Raw genomic sequence first — 21,468 nt, 5'->3', positions numbered from 1 at the left:
ATTGGTCCAATTTCTATTTATAGTTGCTACCCTCCTTCTGTCTGCTGTGAAAGCCTGGTCCTGAGCAGCCACAGCTGCAGGAGCCAGGGAGCTGTGCAGCAGGGGAAGACACACGGGAGAGAGGAGCATCATCATAAATTAACCATAATAGAGCGTTCGTACCAACACAGTGCATCGCCACAATGATTCAGCTTCATTCCTTGCAATGCAAGAAGGAACTCGAAAAATAGTTCTAGGCCACTTTTGAACCTTTTATTCATGCAGTCTGTTGATGGAAGCGTCCGCATTGTCACCGTGCGGCAGTCGTGGAACGGTGGCTTCTTAATGCTTTTGTTTGAAGACTGCCTGAGACGAGTTTTCTTTTCTTTTTACCAACAATCCCACAAGCCAAGGAGCAGTTTTAACAAATGCTCCCACACAAAGGCGAGTGCAGAGGCGCTCCATATATCTCCTCCTCCCCGTTGAAATAATATCAGGTGGGTGGTCACAGTTGACAGTTGTGCTAGTTACAGTGGATCCAACAATCCGGCTCTATTTTAAGACCAAACCTTAGTTTCCTTCACTTTAATATGTTCATATTTAGAATTTAAAGCAGCTCTTTCATTGTACAGTAAGTTTAATAATGCATTACGTGACTGCTGTATGTTGAACAGGCTACTGAAGGTGTGGGGATGAAAGCAACAATCACCTGCTTCTACTGTTCTCCTCAGCTCTGCAAAGCATTTTATCGTCTTTCAGCCAATTTTGGATCCAGGACTTGCAGCTCATTTGAAACTCTAGTGCAGGAATAGTTTCCCACCACTGGTCTGGAGGTAAAACAGGTGTTTACCTGTTTATAAGTGACTCTCTTAAAAAATGTTTAGCCCCATTGTTCTGTGTCTACCTGAAGTTAGCATCTTCGAGTTCTACGAGTCCTTCAAGAGTTGAACCTTTGGTCACAGTGTTTAGTCAAGTGACCACATAGATTTCAAATAATAGCTAAATAAAATGATGCTGTAATGTACATTAAGAGTTAGTTTATTTGTAGAGGAAATAAGAGCCTGGTTTATAATCCTCTCAAATAAATTCAAATATTTAGCATCAGACACCTCTAATCCTCCTCTAACTGCATTATGTGGCACATGAGGTTCAGATGTGGGTAAGTCAGGAGGTTGTTTTATGGATCGCACTAATATTAGCTTGACACTCACATGCCTTACAGTTGTACATACTGTATGGTCTAGGGTCCTTCATCACTGGTGACACGCTGAGTATCAGGATGCGATTCTGTGAGGGAGAAGAAAATATAATTTTGTTCAATATCAAATAACTGAGTAAAAGCTGAGTGTTCATCTGTCATGTCTCATTTTTTCCCACTTTTATTTTCTAAAATCTTCTCTCCCTGAAATGGATTCGCCATCTTTCTAGTTCTGAGGCACCGGCCCGGTGCATGGCTAGAGTCTGGCGAAGAAAACTGATGAATTAAAAATATATTCTGCAAAGAAGTCTAATTGTTTTGTTAATGAGGCTGGTTGCTAGTCATCTAAGGTGCTGCGCAAAGAAATGAGCTGTTAAATTATTTGTGACGACGAAGTGAACCACAGTTTCAATCTTGGTTTCCCATCAACAACAAAGCAGTGAGTCATCTAGTGATTTAGTAATTGGGTTTGTAGCACTTTAGAAAAACGACATCTTATTTCCCTCTGGCGCATTTGAGCCAGTCTATACATTATATAGTAAAAGTGCTTCATATGATACAGCAAATACACTGTGAAGTTGATAATGAAAGGTTTGATGACCTAAACTCCTTGAGGCATAATGCCAAGATTTTAGTCTGATTTATGGATGAATGTAAAGGTTATTGGAATCTAAAAGGTAATTGACTGATGGCTAATGGAGTTTCACACAGTGCACTAGGCTGTGTTCACACGCTGGGACTATAAGTGGACAAAAAGTATGAACTGGGTCAGGAATCCAGCTGAGACTCTAAATGCTGAATTTTGCATATACCAAAATATTTTGCGGTGAGAGCAGCCAGAACCTAAATCTGGGACACTGCTTTAATTATTAGCCCATAACTTACTGCATTTAAAGCCTCAGTTCAGTGAAGTCATGTGAGTGATTCTCTGCAGCAGGGAGAAATACGAATCGTTACATTTAGTCCAGGATCACAGTCTGTTCTAGTCTTACTGTTTACAGTAAATAGAAATGTAACTGTGTTTTTTCCAGTTGGACGTGGCACTAATTCCACTTTGTTCCTGTGAACTTTGTTTTCCGCTGCTCAGCATTTAAAACATGCACTTGCTTCGATTGGACTCGTGTAGCTGTTTGTTGAGCTGTCTTGGCCTGAGTGGAGTAGAGGCATCCACAGATAGTGGGAGGGGCAGGGGGACTGAGGCGCTGGGAGGAATTTCAATGACTTTTGGCCCAAATTGCGCGGAGCTGATAAACCGCTGCATCCCGGTCCCCGAGCTGCAGTGCTCGGCTGCCGTGTGCGGCGCATGGAGATGCCGCATTGTGATCCCTGAGACGGAGCTTGTGTCTGCATCCTTTTTGCCTTGACGTTGGAGCTTACCTTTGAGCGTGTCCTCTAACCAGCTTTCCTGGGAGATGATGCACGGTATGATGTCTCTGATCTGCCAACCAAAGCCCGCTGGAGAAGAAGCTGGGAAAGTTTTTGCAGTTGTGTGATACGTACGCTGTAACCTCACGATACATGCATTTCTGATGTCACTTTGCAGGATGAACTATTCATAACAAACATAATTAGGTAGGAAATTGGGCAATGCATTATTTACCATAAAGCTACAATTAGTGTCACCTTCTGGACACGCACTCAGTTACAGTACAGTTACGCCTTGTATGCAGTACTTTTACTTGTAACAGAGCATTTGCGGTGTGTGGTGTTGCTACTTTTACTTAACGTTACTATAAATAACTCAAGAAATCAATTGACTCTGCCTCGCCCAGCCCGCCCTTTCCTGCACTACAGTGCTCTGCTACAGTGCTATATGCTCTTCATATGCTCTTCCCAGCACTTCCAGTGGGTCTTGCTTTTAGAGAAAATGTATTAATCCACCAAAGATAGACACGTTACGAAGGCACCTTCTGTAAAACAGGTCTTATTCACACCAGACATTGTGGCTTGTCACAGTAGAAAAAGCTCATTTCATGTGTTCCAGTAAATCTTGACAGTGTGACTGTGACCGAGCTCAATGCCAGCAAGTAAATGAGACTCAGCCACTTTTAATTGTTTTATTTACACATGTGATTTTAAAATAAGCCCCTATGAATTTTAATGTTTTAGTTATTCTTACTTTGAGTTTTAGGATTTAGTACATAATATAAATGACTTACTGTATACACATGTACATGTATGTATGAGGTAGTAACAAGCCTAATAACTGAGGTTGAGTGTGTATTGCTTCTGTTTTTCAAATTTTACACTCCACACAGTTTTATAATTCATAATAAAGCGTAATTCATAAACCAAATAGTGATCAAAATCAAACGTGTAAACATGTGTATCCACCATAAAGAATGGTTTGTTCCCATTGTTTGAGCCGCATCCAAGTCTCTGTGGGTTCTTCCTGCTAAAAGGTTCTATTTCTGGCAGCAAGTCGCTCTCCATGAAGCCACAGCACCTGAGCGTCCTGTTGTCCGACACTGAGCAGGACTTGGACTCGGTCCCGACTCATGACCTTTCGACGTGCGACATACACATACACATACCTAGCGAGCTGGAACAGCAATTAGATGCACGTACGTTAGAAAGCTCTGACGTGTATAGATGAGGTGCAGACTGAGCTAAATTAGGGGGAGGGAAATGAAGTGAGAGGTGCAGACAAGACGGAGAGTGAAGGACGACAAGATGGAGGGTTGCACCGAGAACTGGTGGAGAAGGAGGGCAGGATGCAGGATGCTTGCCATGTGTTGGTTAAGATCAGGTTTCCTTAAGATTCTCATGATTGCCTCATAACAAGGGGGGGACGTAGGGAGAAATGGATGAAGAGATGAGGTAGAAACAAGCAGAGACACGTTGAAGTTGATAAATAACTGCTGGCCCTCCCTCAAGCCTCTTGCTTTGTGTTTCTGGCATGTTTCCCCCAACGGGCTTAGTGTGACTCCACAAACTGTAAATTAAAAGTAAAATCTGGAAAATAATGGGAAGGAAGGAAGGAAGGACGGAATAGACCCCATTTACGCGTCTGTGATTAGATGACAGAACCTGTGTTGGATGATGGTGTTGACTCTCCACATTACTCTCACTGTCCCCGGGCTTCTCAGTTTGCTCTGATTGGCAGGAAAAAGCGTGGCCTCCTCATTTCCTTGGTTTGGCAGGAGGCCAAGAGAAGCCTCCGCTTGCTCTGTGTACAGTGACTTACTGCTCGACATTATAAAACATTGGATGGTTGGTGGTTAGCTGGGGTCGCGGCTGCGCTGTGATGGGCTGCACCCATGTCCATGTCCACGATTAGACCTGCAGCTCATGCAGAAAAGTCAAACCGCTGGAGGTCAGCAAAAACCTGGACCTTCGGGGGGTTTTAGGTTACGCTTTAACACATGACGGTTCGGTTCCATATGGATGCGGTAATGCAGTAACATAACACCAACACTGCTTTAGTCACCTCACTGAAGTCTGTTGCAATTCTAACGTGATTGTCGGTGTCATTAGCCATTAGCTGATTTATTTTGGCCCACTTTTATTGCAGTACTTTGCAGGCCGACGCAAACATGAAAGGCAAAAATCAAACCAGCCGCCCAGGCCTCTGTTTCTGCTGCGCTGTGCTCTTCTGCCATCTGCTACGCGTTGCCATGCTCTCAACGGCGCTTCCATTATCAGTTATGATCAAATTACAGTGAAAGAGAAGCTGCGAAACCCCCTCATCAAACAGAACTTTGTCTGTGGGTGTAGGTGAAATGATGAGTTTGACGGCACCATTCAACAGCAGATAAGTTCTGGAGCACAATGCACTAAAAATGACACAATGATCAAAGGTACATGATGCATCTTCTCCCCAGACTTGGTCTTAAAGAATAATATGAAGTACAAAATGTTCTTCCATACATTGTTCTCATTACAAATGCTTTGAGAAGAGCAATACTTTACAGCACAGTATACAATAGGAGTAATATTAGAATAACATCCAACTTAATTCTTTGTTAACAGTAGAAGTCCAAGTAAATTAATGACATCTTTATTAATTCATCTGTATGAAAGAAAGAACAGAATTCACTCAGTCCTGAGTCTTTGTCTGTTCCCAGCCAGAGGAAGCAGCTGTCAGTGAACACAACACGGATCAGCTAAACACGTCTGATATGTATGTGGTGATTCAGAGGTCTAGAACCAGGTTACTGTACATCTGACTACACCAATGTGGTCTGACATGTGCTCTGTTACGCCCTAACAGGGTTGTCAGGGCGGACTGAACACACCAAGTACATTTCGACATCACTTCAACAAGGACATCCACCACTGGAGGCCAGAGAAATGTGTGAAGCGTCAGACTAAGCGTCTAAATCGCTGCCTACATCTCAGTTTCCTCAGCAATTAAAATAGTGGATAATTATTCCTGAATAATTCAGTGATGAAATGACTATGCATGCAGTTTGACTATCACGTAGATGTTTCCGCCTGCGTTAAGTCACTATTTACACTGAATTCCTAAACTAACGAACAGGACAGCAGTGATTCAGTGCTTTGCAAACCGCGGAGTAATACTGTACTGCTCTTTAGTCCAGTGAGTCATGCCACGGAACTAAACTGGGGACATACTGTACAGTCCATGAACTCGTATAAAACAGCTTGGTAACACTTCATTTAACACATAATAAATGAAAGAATGTTTTATACATTCAGTAACATTATGCAAATCAAATCTAATGAGGAAGAAAACAGTTAAAACTTATTTATGTGCCTAACTCTGCATAATTTAAAGCAAAGTAAAGCATGATGCCAAAAATATTTAGAAGATGCTTCGTTGTGTGTAAAGTTGAAACTAACAAAACAATTATTAGAGTATATTTAATAAACATCAGAATAAATGCTTTACAGACGCCATCTAACGCGTGATGCATGTTTTTGTGCGTTCGTGACCTCTATGTGTCGGCGGCTCATGGCGCGTGGCTTCCAGCTTTGCCAAAGGATCTTCCTACATTTTCTGTGTTCAAACGTTCTCTGTTTTGTCATTTTTTAAAGCTCTAATGCAAAACAAGGCCATTTCTGCATGATTTCACTTTTACTGGCTTAAAGGGAATTTTAACCCAAAGTCCGAATGACAAAGGCCAACGTTCAGCCCTGCCACCTCACTCCTGGTGCCCCAGACCCAGCCCCGGCCCTCACAGCCTTTCTCTAAAGGCATCTATAATGCATTAAGGTATTATGTAATGACCACAAATCCAAGACAGCTACAATAGTGTGGCAGCTGTCAAAGCACCAGGATGCCAATTACCACGTATGGCCGTGTGCCATCACTAGGGCCTTTTTCTGACTTTCACCTTCTTATGTGCCTCGATGCAGCAGAAGGAGAACAAGCAACGACATAAAGAAATTGACAACAGCAGGAGGGACAGAATGGAGCGAGGAGTTAATGAGGAATGAAGTCGAATGTGTAATAAAACCGAAAGGGAAGAAATGCACAGAGAAGATTATAATATCAGGGGCAGCCACAATTGGCTGAAAAGGCCCAGAGTTCATCCCATTTGTCATATTTATCTACTACACATTATTTCGTGGTAAATAATGTTTAGAAACAAATGCCCGTGCTGAGGCGCAGAGGCACTTTAATCGTCCCTTAACCGGATAATTTGCTTTAGTCACAATTACTCTTTTCATTCACTCCTTTTCCATACTCAGTTGTTCCCAATTCACAGTGGGCTGGATGCTTTCCCAGCATGCACTGGATGAGGGAAGGGAATGCCAGTCAGTCCACACACAAGCACTCCAACACACTTATTTCACCTTCAGGTGCAGAAGGTGATAGAAAACAAACGCACACTGTATCCTGTATTTGTTTAAATAATAAGAGTTCTGTAAGTTTTAATCTTCCAGACCAACCCTAATGATCAGATAGTTCAGCTGAGCCTGACACATGTATGTTTGTTTTTCCAAGGGGATTAGAAGATAAACCTCGGATTGTGTAGCTGATTTTCTTAAATAGAGAGAAGGTTTAGATGACGAGAGGTTTATCTCCGAGGATGTTGTGCTTCTCTTCATAATGAAAATGGTGATGGTTATAAACTGCTCATGGTCATTTTTTTGTTTTGCTTGTGTTTCCTTACAGGTACAGGAGTGGCTGTGTCTGAACTGTCAGATGCAGAGGGCACTGGGAATGGACATGACCACACCCCGCTCCAAGAGTCAGCAACAGATCCACTCCCCTTCTCATGCAACCAAGCCAGAGCTAAAGGCTGATGCTCCAGCTCAGCCCCCGCCCCAGACACAGACCCCTCCTCACACTCAGCCTCAGCCTCAGCCTCAGCCGCAGGCCCGGCCAGCGCCAGGTCCTGCAAAACAGACTGGTCCAGCTGGCCCAGGTCAGCACCAACCCAAGCTTCCCCCAGGAGCGGTCCCTCTCCCTGGCATGGCCAAGGCGCCGTCCCAGCCTGACCTGTCCCGCAGCTTGCCCGCTCACCACCCCCAGCCCCCGCGCCAGGACCACACTCGCAGCGCGGGCAGCTCCCCGTCCCGACAGCCGCCGCCTCCAGAGCAGACTTTTGGGAAGCTGTTTGGCTTCGGTGCCTCCCTCCTCAACCAAGCCAGCACGCTCATATCGGAGACCACTCAACCCCAACAGCAGCCCCCCAAACCAGGAGGGCCCCCTGGCGCAGGGCCCGGGGTGGGCAAACCCCCAGGCCCTCACCCTGCACAGCAAGGACCCCGGGCCCCTGCTCAGCAGCAGCACCAACAGGCCGCCCCAGTCGCCGCTAAGCCCAGAGCCTGCTGTCCACTCTGTAAGACAGGCCTCAACATCGGCAGCACAGCGGAGCAGCCCAACTACAACACCTGCACTCAGTGCCATTCCCAGGTGTGCAACATGTGTGGCTTCAACCCCACTCCGCACCTTGTCGAGGTAAGACGGACTTGACCTGGATGTCACATGTTGTTGTTTGTTTTCACTCCCCGACCAGGTTCTGCCTGATGAAATATGTGATGTATGGACACGTGTCTGTGGAAAACGCTGCATCATATTCCAGTCACATGGCTTTTGTTATTCGTCCTTGCGTTCTGTAGTCACGGAGGAGTTTTGTGTGCGTTTTTTTGCTGTTTGCACTGAAGTTCTTCACAGTCTCCCCTGTGCTAGTTTCTAGTATTTCCGTGAGAACGGTCTGCTGTTGTTTGCTGTCATTCTTCAGCGCAGTGCACAAGAATGGCTGGTATTTGGATTCCTATGGGCGGCAGCAGGTTCTGTATACAGCGTGTACACACAAAGCTTTATGTAAGACCTACAAGCCTTTTCTCCACCTCCTGCCTTTCTCTCTCCCTGCGTCTCCGGGTACCTGCTCCGCTCTGTTCTGCTCTGCCGGGGCCTTTCGTGCACTGCAGCTCGTGGAGCCAAGTCCGGGCTGTGACTCACCTCATCAGCGTGCGCTCTAACCCGGAGCTGCCGAGAAATATATGACCAAGCCACGGGAAATGGAGCCTTATCAAGTTCAATTTAATGGTTAATCTCAGCCGTGATTAGTCACATCCAGGGGTCAGCGAAGGGGATCCTCCTCCTTTTAGAGCTTCCCTGTGTGCGAGCATCTTGGGAATCCAGCTGGTTAGAACGGGGACTCACTGTGTTACAGAGGCAGGCAATGACGCTGTTTAATTATGCAAATCAAGTCCAATTGAATGATAGCAGTAATAACAGGCTTTCTGCAGTGCTCTGGCTTTTTATGGGCAAGCCTTGTCTTCCCAGGCATCTGGCTGTCACGGGCCCCAGCACAGGCCATTCATAGATCGCTATGGAAACAGAGGGAGATAATTTGTTTGTCAGGCGTCTCTTTCATGCTCGGCTGCTGAGATTCTGACAATCTACAGAAAGTTTGGGGCTGCCGTCATAGCGTTTTCCTGTTTTCACGAGGCGCTGTTATTAGGTGTGCTGTGTTTCCGCTCCATTGGCCGCAGTCTGCAGCTCAATCTAGAGTACGGGGCCGTCTTTCCAAACACGCGAACAGGTTTAGTCATCATTTCATTTGAGCTGGCAGCGGGTCGCTTCAGACTGTGTGAGAACCATTTGGACATGGTGTGAGGCTTTGTACTTTGAATTTAGGTTTCTCAGCTTGATTTCCACAGCCTGTTTGGCACATTTGCTCTCCTCGTCCTCGCCTAATCTCTCTAAACTTCCCTGTTTCTCAGTGTTTGCTCTTTTCTCTGTCTTTTCTCTATGTTGGGGGCAGAATTGTGTTCACCACTTTCTGTTTCACAGGGGCATCCTGACAGCTACTGTAGAGCAGTATTACTATGTCTCACTCCTTCATATACTGCAGTCAGCTTTGTAAATATTGAAACAATCATTTTTGGCATTTAAACTAAAACACAGATTGGACTTTCTGGAGGAAGATTCCTTGGACTGATGAAACCAGAATGATGGGTTACAGAAAAGCATGGAGACATAAAGCAACAGCTCATTATTTAAAGCTGTCAAACATGGTGGGAGCAGTGTTGTGGCGTGGGCACGTATGGCTGGAACCATGTTACTGATGACCTGATAAAAGTATCAGGATAGAATTGACTGTACGGGGCTAAAGGCTCTACTCATGTTCAGCCAAATGCTGGAAAACTGATAGGATGCTGCAAATGAGTATAAAATACTGCATCTGCCAAAATGTCGCTCAACGTAAAATGAAATGTGGGATTTAGACAAATGTTGGAAATATTCATCAAAAATGCTTTCATTTCCTCTCACCCCTTGAGCGACAAGATGCAAAATTCAATCAGAACAAATTAGGCTGAGCTCTATCATAAAAACATATCCCAGTAATGTGTGACAGCAGCATGAGTGGCAGAGTCTCTGTGAGAACGAGTGGAAGAACGGAGGAGGAGAGAAGGGACAGAGGTGAGAGATTGTGAAGGAGGAAGAAGAGAGTGAAAATGAGAGATAATGAGTGAGAGGGAGCCAACTGTTTATGTTGCATATTTCACATCAGCTCCTGCTGAAAGTCATGTGGGCCCTTGTTTTGGGACCGTTTGCTCCCTCATTACACCTTCTCAAGGAGATTTAAACCAACTTTGTGTCATGTCACCTCCCTAGAGTTTGGTTGTAAATAGAGCCTCAGATGTTTTCACTGGAGTGTCTTCTGCTCTGATCTGATTTACAGTAGGCTGTGTGTCACACCTTATTGCTGAATTGCTCTGTCTTTCCTCTCTTGAATGCACTGGAGCACATACAGTGAAATGATGCTGGGCCTCAGCTCGACCTTGACTGTAAATAAAAGCACAGGTGTAATTGGCACAAGGTGTCGTGCTTCAGTTTCCAATTTTCTCAGTATGCCATTATTTTTCCATTGTCAACGTTTCGTTCCAGTGGTTCACCCTCGTGTGTTTTGTTATTGTGATTCCACACTGTTTGTAATGAGACGTCCTAAGTGGATCATTAGGAAAAGGACTGAATGTAAAAAAAGAAGTGTAGAGACACAGAAAACATAGCTGATCAATTATTTAGCGAGGGAGAACATTATGAATAGTTCATGCAGTGTGGAGTAGCAAGAACTGAGTTCCTAATGTCGCATGAAGTCAAGGTATGATGGACATGCATGTATATAAATGCATGTGGCTGGTTAATGTATTCATTCAAGACCTGAGTTGCAATTAAATTTTGGTTGAATGTACTCAACTTAGTAATATATAAAATACTCTTCAAAGACAAATATTGTATTTAATGTCTGATGTTAGACATTTCCTCCAGACTGTCTAAAGTAAACTCAACTGCCTGCACATACAAACACATACTGAACCAAATTAATTCGCTCAATTATAGCTGTCTGTTCAGCTACTCAGACTGACCTCGTCTGATTTTGCATAATACATGCAATATCAAAGTCAGCTTTAGTTTAAGGCCTCTGCCAAAGATATTGTCCCAGCGATTGAAGAATTTCACACGTCTCCATTTAATGGGCTGAAAATATTTGAACAAACTAAAAATTCAGTTGACGGCTTGGTGACAGATCTTTTCCATCAATGACTGCCTGAAGTCTGGGACCCATAAACAACAGCAGCTGCTGTGTTTCTTCCCCGGTGGCGCTCTGCCATGCCTTTACTACAACTGCCTTCAGCTCCTGATTGTATGTTGCCCTAAGTGTTACCCGTAGCAAGTTAGACGCGTTCCCAGTTGAATTCAACATAATGTTGCACTTTTTCGCCTTAAAGAGCTTGTTGCACACTTTGCTTTAGGGTTGCCGTCCACCTTCTACTGAGATTTGAAGGATTTGGCTCAGTCTGAGCAGATGCTTCTCAAAAAACGTTGCTTTAATTTGATTGTTGCTGTTGTTGTTGACAGATGACCCTAGTCTTTCCTTCCTCTCCTGTTTTTCAAGTCTGTGCCATCTTTTCCAGTGACTTCATGTTGTACTGTATTTAATTCACACTTCCTGCCCTCGAAGTCACACCTGACCTGCAGTGAACCCGTGAAGAACATGTGGTTTTTGTGAATGTGTCACAGCTCTGCAGGAACACACTGCCGCCGTGGCCGTCACACGGCGCCGCAGCATAGATCAACGTGTCATGCTCATTCTCAAATGTTGCCCGAAGTGTTTTCTGAAGGTTGGCACCAGCCCGTGTCTCCCTCAGGAGTCCCGTCCAAAGCCAGATGGCTGCCGGGTTCGTGCATCCAAGTCTGCCGTGCTCGGCCTGGCTGCTCCCGAAGTGATGATGGTGCATCATCACAGATTCACACCCACCCAGCCTCAATCAGCTGCTCGCCGCCTTTTAATACATACTCCTTTGCAATGCATGTATTTATACGGGTGCTTATAGAGTCCACTAACACACATTCACACCCTCGCATACACACACTACATGCATTCACACCCACTCAACACACAGCTACTGTACTACATAGCACCATTAGGTGAAGTCAGAAGTACATATCTGTTACCTGCATCCTATGATTTAATTTGTTTCAGCAGTTTATATATTAGATCATGCTACAGATTTAAAATGCTAATTGTAGCAACTGATAAGACAGTTTCCAACCCTGCGAGCTCCCACACACACTCTGGGCACCCACACACACTCGTGTACTTCTGCCGCCTGTTCGCTTATTTCACATGTATTAAAAAGGTGAACTGTGTGATCCTGACGCGCCTCGCTGCCAAAAGATGAAATGTTATAAAATATTTCACTGTTGACTAATTTATTTCAACTGGTTTAGCTCGTTGTTTTACATCATTGGTTGAGATGAAGCCTCTCTGACAAGTCATTTTTCAGCGTTGCTTTTTCCTCTCTGTTTTACTTCCACCCTGCTTCTCAATGCGCTCCCCTCTCTGTCCTGTCCACACGCCTTAGTCAGACACTGCTTGCTGTTGACACACTAATTGAATTGACAATTACTTCTGGTCGAATTGTATGCCGTCGACATTGCAACGCGGATACTCATCCCTCCTGATTCAGCCTGTGCTCTGTTGATTTAGCCGCGGCAGCGTGGGCATTTTGAAACCACTGCTCGCGAGTTAGAGTCGAGTTAGACTCCGGCGGGTGAAGAGAGAGGGGCTGGTGTCTGTGTGTGTGTGTTTTGTGGGTCAGGTGGTCTGTGTGTGTGTGTGTGAAACGTATGCGGGGGAGCTAATAGTTGAGAGTATTTCTAATCCGTGTTGAGGGTGTGTAGAGATGATCCCCTTGAGAACGGTGCCTAACCCCGACACACCGATCTAAAGATCCACCCACACCAACAAGTGCTATTGTGGACCAATAAGCCTGGTTGGATGATTAAAATGAAACCGGTGCACGGTCCTGATAAATGCATTAACACTGAAACACAGGAATAATGACTTTTCCACCTGACGCTTACAATAGTGAGGAGGCAGCAGATATGGAGCTTACGCTACAGCCTGTTTACCTCAAACCTCTGTGTGACTGTGCTGCAGCGTGACAGCGAGTTGATGTGATGTACAGCAATGACTGCTTACTATCGAGATTATGTGGCACCCGGCACAGATGGCTCGCTGGTGTGGAAGCTTAAATGCCACTCACTCTCGTCTCTGGGACCTTTTGGGTTTGGCAGCACACTCTGCGCAGACTGTTTGTCTTTGTTGGTGTATATCACACCATGCCATGCTTTCTAAAGATTTCTCTTTGCATTCTTATAAACAGGAGAACGGGAGACCTGGCGACTCTGGGATGGAGTCGGTTGTATGTGTCTTTCTCTGCTAAGGTTCTGAACGTCACAGGTGTTAATTTTTCATCAGATGTCTTTGAGGTCAACCTCGACCTGTTCCAAACTCTGCCTCCACCAGCAGCAATATCAGCTCCTTTGATGAATGACTATCTGAGGAGCACAGCGACCATATTGAACTTGAATTACCCCTCCAGTCCTTCTTGCGGTTCTATCTTTGAATGTCCTTCCCCCCCTATCTCGCAAATGTGCTTTGAAGCCTACGAAGGGACGTCAGCATTGGCTTAATCACCTCTTCAGAAACCATCATCTTCAAGGCCTGGTGGCTATGCTAACGAGTGCCAGCGCTAGCGGGGGCCCCCGGCGGGGGCCGTGACTGTCCTGGCCGTGGAGCCGCTGAGGTGGGCCGGAGCAGTCCTCCCACCCCTGGTACTGGGCCCTCCTGTCTCAACACATCACTTCACCCGCCTCATCGGTGCTCCCACTCGCTCTTCCCCGCAGCACCTCAGGCATGCAACTGCTCCCTAATGCTGGCATTAAGGAAGGAGGGAGTTCGCTGAGTGTACGCTATGCTCAGGGACTCCTAATACTAAAAGGCTGGCATCACAAATGTGAGATTATGGAGCGGAGAAGTGTAGTTATATGTCGGGGCCAAAAAGCAACGCAGTCAGACAGAGGGAGAGCTATGATGAAAGGGAGCAGGAGATTGAGACAAAATGAAAGAGATAAAGCTCCCTGATCGCACAGATATTACATTTAACCCCTTGCTAATCTTCTCAGGGCTGCAGCTGTCAGGCAGCGGGGGAAATGACCACATCACTCAGAGCTGGAAAGTAACAACAATCATATTCTCAAAAAGAGCATGATGACCATTATACTGAGCCTCAGAGAACGATCCTTCCACAGAAACCGCATTGACGACGTGGGAACGCGCTGCCTCCACGACTGTGTGAACAGCAGTAGATCCTAATGGGGTCACATGTCACATATTGATACAGACATTCTTTCAACTCTCTCTGCACACACAAAGCCTGTTGTTGGTTGATTCTCTCAACCATTTATTAAAGCGCAGAAGTGACCAGTCTATTAGCTTCAGGTTATCATTGTCCTGAAAACCACTGGCACTCTGTTGTGCTACTCTTTTCATCCTTCCATTAGCAGCTTTAATGGGAAATATGACCACAGTACAAAGAAATGAAATATATTTCATGACTTGTCAGCTGCTGAAATGGCTCAAATGGCCCTCTTATGAATGAATGCAGTCCTGTGAGACGAGTACAAAGCACAACATGATTTAATATCATGCATGAGACATAGACAGTTGGCAAAATGTTGCCGTTTCATTTCCTGACGTGCAACATCAAGGTGATCAAGGCTCTGCTCATGTCTTCGCCTACGTCCTTGCTTAAAGCCTTGGGGTCCACATGTGGAAAACACCCACCCCAGATGCTGGCCATCTCTGATTAGCTGCAAGGGAGAGACTGATGCTCACATTCAGGTAGCTGAGGACATTAAAAGTATCTCTATGCTGATATAGTGCCGCACATTTTAGAGGACTTGTTCCAAAAAAGCTGTCATCAGACAGTGGTGATAGGTTACAGCTTGCATAACCTGTCCTAAAGACTAATGTGAGATAGAGGCTTTGTTTTTGCTTGGCTGCAAGCTGTAGATCTGCCTGGAAGGAGTTTCCGAAACTCATCTAAAATAAAACAGGGCTGTGGAGACAGCCTGATTATCTTGTCCTGGGGATAGACATATGCGACGAGACGCATGACTTGTTTGGGCGCGGCTGCCAACCACAGTGTAAAAGAGATCTGTTCAGCTGCAGCGTCATGCAAATTTAGAAAAATCAGATGGATTTGATCTAGATTTGATTTTCTTTCTGTCTTCCAGGGGTTTTGCAGAAACACAAGTATGATTATTAAATCTTTTTTGTGACCATGACAACGAGCAGAATACCCATGGCTTCACCCGTTCACTGTGTGATCCTGAGGACCAACCATGTCAGTTTTAACTTGTACCTACATCTGCTGGAATTGTGTTGTATTAACTTGCTGACATCAGGCCTGTATGATGATTAACAGTGAATGAGTCACAAATTATGACTATTATCAGGGCTGTAGAGGAAATAAGACGCATCAAAGGCTTGTTGTTCCACTGACTGCATTAGACAGTTTGACCACAGAGAAAGGAACATTCCCTGAGCTGAGCTCCGTGCTGCTGCTGCTGCTGCTGCTCCGGGTGCTTTTTAACAAGATTGCACTGGGATAAACACAGCAATTCATCTACAGGCCAAATTAGCAGAGCCGGGCCTAAAGGCGTAACTAAAAATCTAAGGAAACTGTCAAGCACCACCCTTTGCCTTCAAAGCAGCTTCAGTCCAGCCTCACAAAGTGAAGTGGGTGAATTGGCCTACTTGATGACTGTTGTCCTCAAGATTTGACTTCCTTCAGGAGCAATGGGGGGCGAATTTGTCTTAAAGTGTAATTTATCCTTAGCTGTGGTGGAGGCGATAGATTAGGATTAATGTCTGCTTTGTTTACTGGTTAAGTGCAAATGATGCTGTATCCTTGAGGGTTTCTTGCTTGAGTAACAGCATTACATAAACTGTAAGTAGAAACAATACATTGCAAGATTCAGCCACGTGTTCATGTGGATATCACCAGAACCACCATTCGGATCGTCCCGTTTGATGTCGAATCAAATGGCCATTGGCAGAATATAGAATGTAAATGTGCAGGAACCATGTCCTGACCCTGCGCTACAATGTTCCTGGACTCACACTTCTTGGCAGATGACACATTGTTATCAGATTCTGCTGGCGAGACAGGACAGATATTGGATCTGGCTACTGTATTAGAAAAAAAAATCTCCTCAACACCTGGGTAATAAGTGACATTATAAAGTCAGAGATATAATAATCTTATATACAGCAAAAAGCCTTAGATGGTAGTCTCTCTTTTTAGCAATGCAGCAGCATGACTCCATAGATGACAGATGATGGTCTCCTTCAGGTTCCAGTCAGTATTGGATGAATCCTATTCATTCCTTTACATTTAATATTTCCCTACTCGGTTCAGAAAGTTTGGCTCCCGTTACAATTACTTACCACATCTGCAAAAGCCCTGCCCTATGTAGCTTGAACAGCTGTAGCTGAGTTGTGCCTGTTGAGTGGATGATCCTTCATTTCCTCTCTAATCCACCAGCCTGAGCATGTGTCCCTGTTGAAGGAGTCCCAGGAGATTGGCCTATTTACCTGCTGACTCTTACTAACCTGTCACCGCCGTGCGTGGCATGGCACAGCTTGGCACAGCTTGGCACACTATTGTGACATGTGCCCGCTCACGCCTCACGCTGCACAGTCTTAAACCACGGCTCATTCAGACTGTGCATAATGGAAATGGATACGGCGAATTAAAGCATGGCTTTAGGAGACCTTTCTCTTCGACTCCTATTGTGACAGTTAGGTTTGTTTGTAGTTTGCACCACGAATGCGTGTGCGTGCCTGAGAACCAGACAGTGTGTGACAGGTTTCTATTATCTATCCCAATCTCACCCCATTCACAACTGTCTGGCTGCTCACGGTACTTAATATGTCACACTGACCCTCTGTTCTCCTGACCTTCACTTGTTACATTAATTATGACCACCTCTGTCGCATGCCTCAGTTGGCAGCGAGACACCGAACCTGAAGGATTATTATGGTGATTGCTGCCTTTGCTGTTGGTTAGATGTTAGATGTCGCCTTTATTTATGCCCCATCATTACATCAAAGGTACTGTAGATGCAGCTGACACCCTTGTTTATTGTGAAAAATATTCCTTTTTTGCAAAAGATTTAACTTTCCTCCCTATCCTCCACTGATATTCAGCTGCCACCTTTAGAATGTTTTTTGGAGACTAGGTCATTTATCTTTCTAAGCTTTGTTAATGAGCACCTAAAAATTATATCTCAGTGAGTTTTGCGACTGCGTTTAATGACATCTGACATTTCTCGCTCGCAGCGTGTGCTCTGCTCCCTGGCAGAGAAACTGTGCGGGGGACAGAGCCTTGCTGGGAATTGACTGGCAGCGAGGGGATGCGTATGTTCGTACACGTTCCTGTTCAGTGTATCAGAATATATGATTTGTGGAGTTGATGCAGTAAACAACTGTGCAGCCGGTAGAAGATAAGATAGGTAAAAAAGGCTGAATTTTGCAGCCTTCAGTGATTAGAAGGATGCTTGACTCCGGCTGTGTGTACTGTTTGTTCCTCTGTTGTGTGTAGGTGTGTGTTCTCCCATGGGCTTCATATCGCCTTATGAAATTCTGCACTCTCTGGCTCCCTCCATGGGCAGCAGGGTTCCACAGTCCTCGTCCCTCTGCTCTAGCTGCTTGTCTGGTAGAAAAATAAAAGCTCTGTGATTTATGATCAGCACTGTGAGCTGAGTTGTGACCTTTTATTTAAGCCCTGCAGATGAGAACACATGAAATCTGCAGTAGAGTATTTTCAAAGCATAGGGACCAGTGGAGAAAATGTTCCAATAGACACCTCTCCTTCTAGAGTAGAATTATGTAAAAATTGACTCTTAAACATATACAAAAATAAACAAACCTCAGCTTGAGTACTTTAAGAAAAACGTAAAGAACAAAGGAAAAAGAAAACATCATTATATACCGTAGTTGCAGATACTGTATGCAAATACATTCATATTTAAAACATGATCAAGGAGAATTCTCTTTGATGGCTGATATAAGTCTGACGCTCTAGTGTTTTCAAATAAAACAATCAATGTTTAATCAATGGAACAACCAAACAGTGGACAGTAATTCTGTGTTTCTTTTGCTGTGCATGGAAGCAAACGAAGGTTACCTGGAACATCAAAAACTCAGACGGATCTATTTCAGTTTCTGTAATGAATTCATTTACGAAGATAATCACCAATTTAATTGTTGTTTTGTTGAAGTCCAGCAGTAGTGATTTAATTTGTGCCATTCCTTAAAGCGGATTAGTACAGAAGCAGACTAGATGAACAGTGAGTCGCAGTTTCTTCTTTGCCTGAAGAACGTCAGCTCGTTGCGCTTCATAGTTTTTGTTTTTACTGCGTCGTTTTAGCCCCAAGTTCATTTGCTGCGTTTCAGCGCTTGGTTTTCTTGCACCACCTCATTGTAGCATTTTTGCTTTTATTGGATCATTCTAAACTATCATGTGGATGTGTGGACCATATGTCAGCTGGTACGCTCCTGTGGTGCTCACATTTAGCATCTATTCCTTACAAATGTCACTCTATATCTAATTCTAGTCTCATCTCTAAACACCCTTTTGATGTTGTGAGGATAATGTCCTCAGTACAGTAAGTACAGTAAGTAGCCCTCATACTGTAGCCTTATGAATACACACACATTATATGAGTGATCAGGGCTGTAATGTCTCAGCAAGTTCCTATGAGACGGGATCAGTCTGGGATCAATCTCTCTGACCTTTTCCTTCTGGTAACCTGCAGTGTTCAGACGCTCATTATTTTGACAGAGAAAGGGCAGCTTTTCTGGCTGTGAGGAGACTGGATGGACCGTTGGCGATGCTTGCTCCAGTGTGGCTCAATCTCTAACTGCTTCCGCTAACTTTGTACTTCATCAGCGGAAATGCAAAACAACCCAAAATGTCGTTCGCATTTCTTGTTGCACAAAACACCTTTGCTTCACTTATATCACAGTCCAGACATTCCAGACACAGTGAGAGGGCCTGAGATTATTATCTGGATAAATGGTTTAATATTTACTGCAGACATACTGTAACATTAAAGCTGTGGAGAGTTGTGAAACAATACGTTTGGAAGAACATCAAAACCCCTGACATTTAAGATATATATATTTTAAAATGTCTGTTCATGTACAGACTATTAGAGCTGCTCTAAGAGCTGAAGACAACACCTGAAACATCTGAATCAGTAACTATGAGGAGAATTATTGAAATCTGACAAAATTGTACAGTTTGTACCTTGTAATTTATCATCTGGTTGCACACACATTTGCAGATAATATTGCAGTATTCAGTAATAATAATAATAATGTGTTATTTTAACTAGCTAATATTTTCCCCACTAAATTACTATGTATGACTATGATGAGCCTCACAGTTTAAATTTTACTTTTCTCACTAACAGCATAGCTAAATAACTGATGAACTAAAAAAATCACTAATCACTTGTTGCATTTGACACGAGCAGACGCTAGATTTATGTAATTGATAGATTAAAGGTAGCATGTAGTCAGTTCAGAGCAGGGTTACATACTCTACGCTGAGCAGAGGTTGACCTCCTGCCTTTTAATGGCCAATCAACTAACAGGATGCTCGTAATAGCAAACTGACCTGCTGCTGCCACTATGCCACAAACATCGCATCATCATTAAATATCTGCCCTCGTCTGCTGATGAAAATATTTCATTACCTTCCTCGTTTTAGATGCAGCTTAATCTCTGTGCACTGAGCTGTCCTTCGCAGGCCAGTTAAAAAGTAGAGGCGGACTTGCCACTGTGAATTTGCCGCTCTGTGTTCCGGATGCATTAAAGGCCTGTTTCAGAAGCGCAGAGGCTCGGCCTTTTCTGTGGACCTGATTTTCTCCACGCAGTGTGGGTAGAGACGGGAAGCACAGCCCACATGACTCGCATGCTGTACAAGCTAAAGCACTCTACATGAATAATTTGCTACTCCCAGCTCCGGTTTGGCCTTGCTCCTCTCTTCCTTTCACCCACGCAGTCATGTTATGCTGATTCAGGAGCAAAAGAGCGGAGTTTGGCACCTCCAACATGGCAGGAAGAAATTTAATCCATGGAAGACAAATCTTCCTCACTGTCTCCATTTGATATTTAATTAGATTTTGCTATTATGAACATGCCCAAAAATAATTAAAGTAGATTGATGTGGTTTTGAGGCCTTTGGAAAGGAGTCAGTACTTCAGAGCCTGGGATTATATTAGATGTGATCATATGTAGCACACATACTGTACTTAGAACTGTAGGTCTTCACGGCCTATATTGTTGCATAACTTCAGTACTTTTTCACTTATCCCGTTCTCACAAGCACTCAGATGCTGATGTCTGATATTCGAACAGCTTTTTTTCCATCAACCAGCACAGATGGCTAACTCTGAGCGCACCGCACCTGTTTATATTTAGCTTCTCAGTAGAGCACTTGAGAGAGAAGAAAACAAAGCGAGTCTGTCTGTTTGGTTTTGCCAATGGCTCCATCCATACTTCGTGGTCTCGGTTAAGACAGCGGATTCCTGCAGGATTTGGTCGTGTTAAAAAAGGCTTTATCTTACACATATATTTCAAATGTAGTCAACATAACGGTTTTGAACTATATTACATGTGCTTCTGGCAGCTTATTGTATTTGTGAATGTCACCTTTTGAAACTGGCAGTCACGCCACAGTGCTCACTGTGTTTTTCCTTTTCTTATTTATGTAATAAGCTCTTATGGTGTCTCTATTGTCACTACTCCTTACGTTTCTGCATCATATTTTTACATTTGTATGATTTGCATGTATGATTCAAATGACATCATTTTTAGAAGAAGTTGTATATTTTTTGTATAATTTATTACTCAAGTTGCAGCAGCTCTGACTCTGAGTTTTTATGAGGTTTCGTGTACTGTTTGCTGCACTGTGTACGATATTGTGCACTCAGTTATAACAAACCGAAGGTCCTTTATGCTAAAATGAGTTGTTAGAGGCATAAAATACACAACAGCCATAAACGGTGGACTGCGGTTGCTGCATGGTGGCACACTCACAGAGCTGGAGTCTTAACTACTTGCAGCCACAGTAGCGTTCTTGGCAAAGACCCTTCGTATTAACCCACTGTTTTTAAAGGACTTTTCCTAAGGCGATGATAAACAAATAATAAGTCATAAGACATGAGATACAGGCCAGAAATCTATGAGGCGTGAAACCCAACTGCAGATATTGTAGGCATACAGTATCAGCACTATGCTTTTTTCTCTGAATCTGTTAGGTTTCAATTATCTTGTGTACCCAAACTAGCTCAAGACTTTTATTTAAAACTTTAACCTTAACACATGACTTCACATTGCGTTAAACTCAGCACTTTAACCCTAACACGGGAAAAAATGGCTCAGCTTACGATATGGTTTGCACGTGTGACATGGGAACAATGTGTGGCTAAGCTGATCTAA

At 44.1% G+C, this 21,468-nt stretch overlaps 1 protein-coding gene across 2 annotated transcripts in view; it reads left to right on the top strand.

The window, feature by feature from the left end:
- Nucleotides 1-21,468, top strand: part of bsnb (bassoon (presynaptic cytomatrix protein) b) — a 49,526-nt gene that overhangs the window by 8,128 nt on the left and 19,930 nt on the right. For both annotated transcript variants that reach the window (XM_029150101.3, XM_029150099.3), the window contains exon 3: nucleotides 7,263-8,051. In XM_029150101.3, the coding sequence (XP_029005934.1) occupies nucleotides 7,263-8,051 (789 nt within the window). The remainder of the gene's footprint in view (nucleotides 1-7,262; nucleotides 8,052-21,468) is intronic.

Source organism: Betta splendens, chromosome 5 (assembly GCF_900634795.4).
Source record: "Betta splendens chromosome 5, fBetSpl5.4, whole genome shotgun sequence".
Classification (NCBI taxonomy): domain Eukaryota; kingdom Metazoa; phylum Chordata; class Actinopteri; order Anabantiformes; family Osphronemidae; genus Betta; species Betta splendens.
This window is presented reverse-complemented; position numbering and strand designations above follow the sequence as displayed.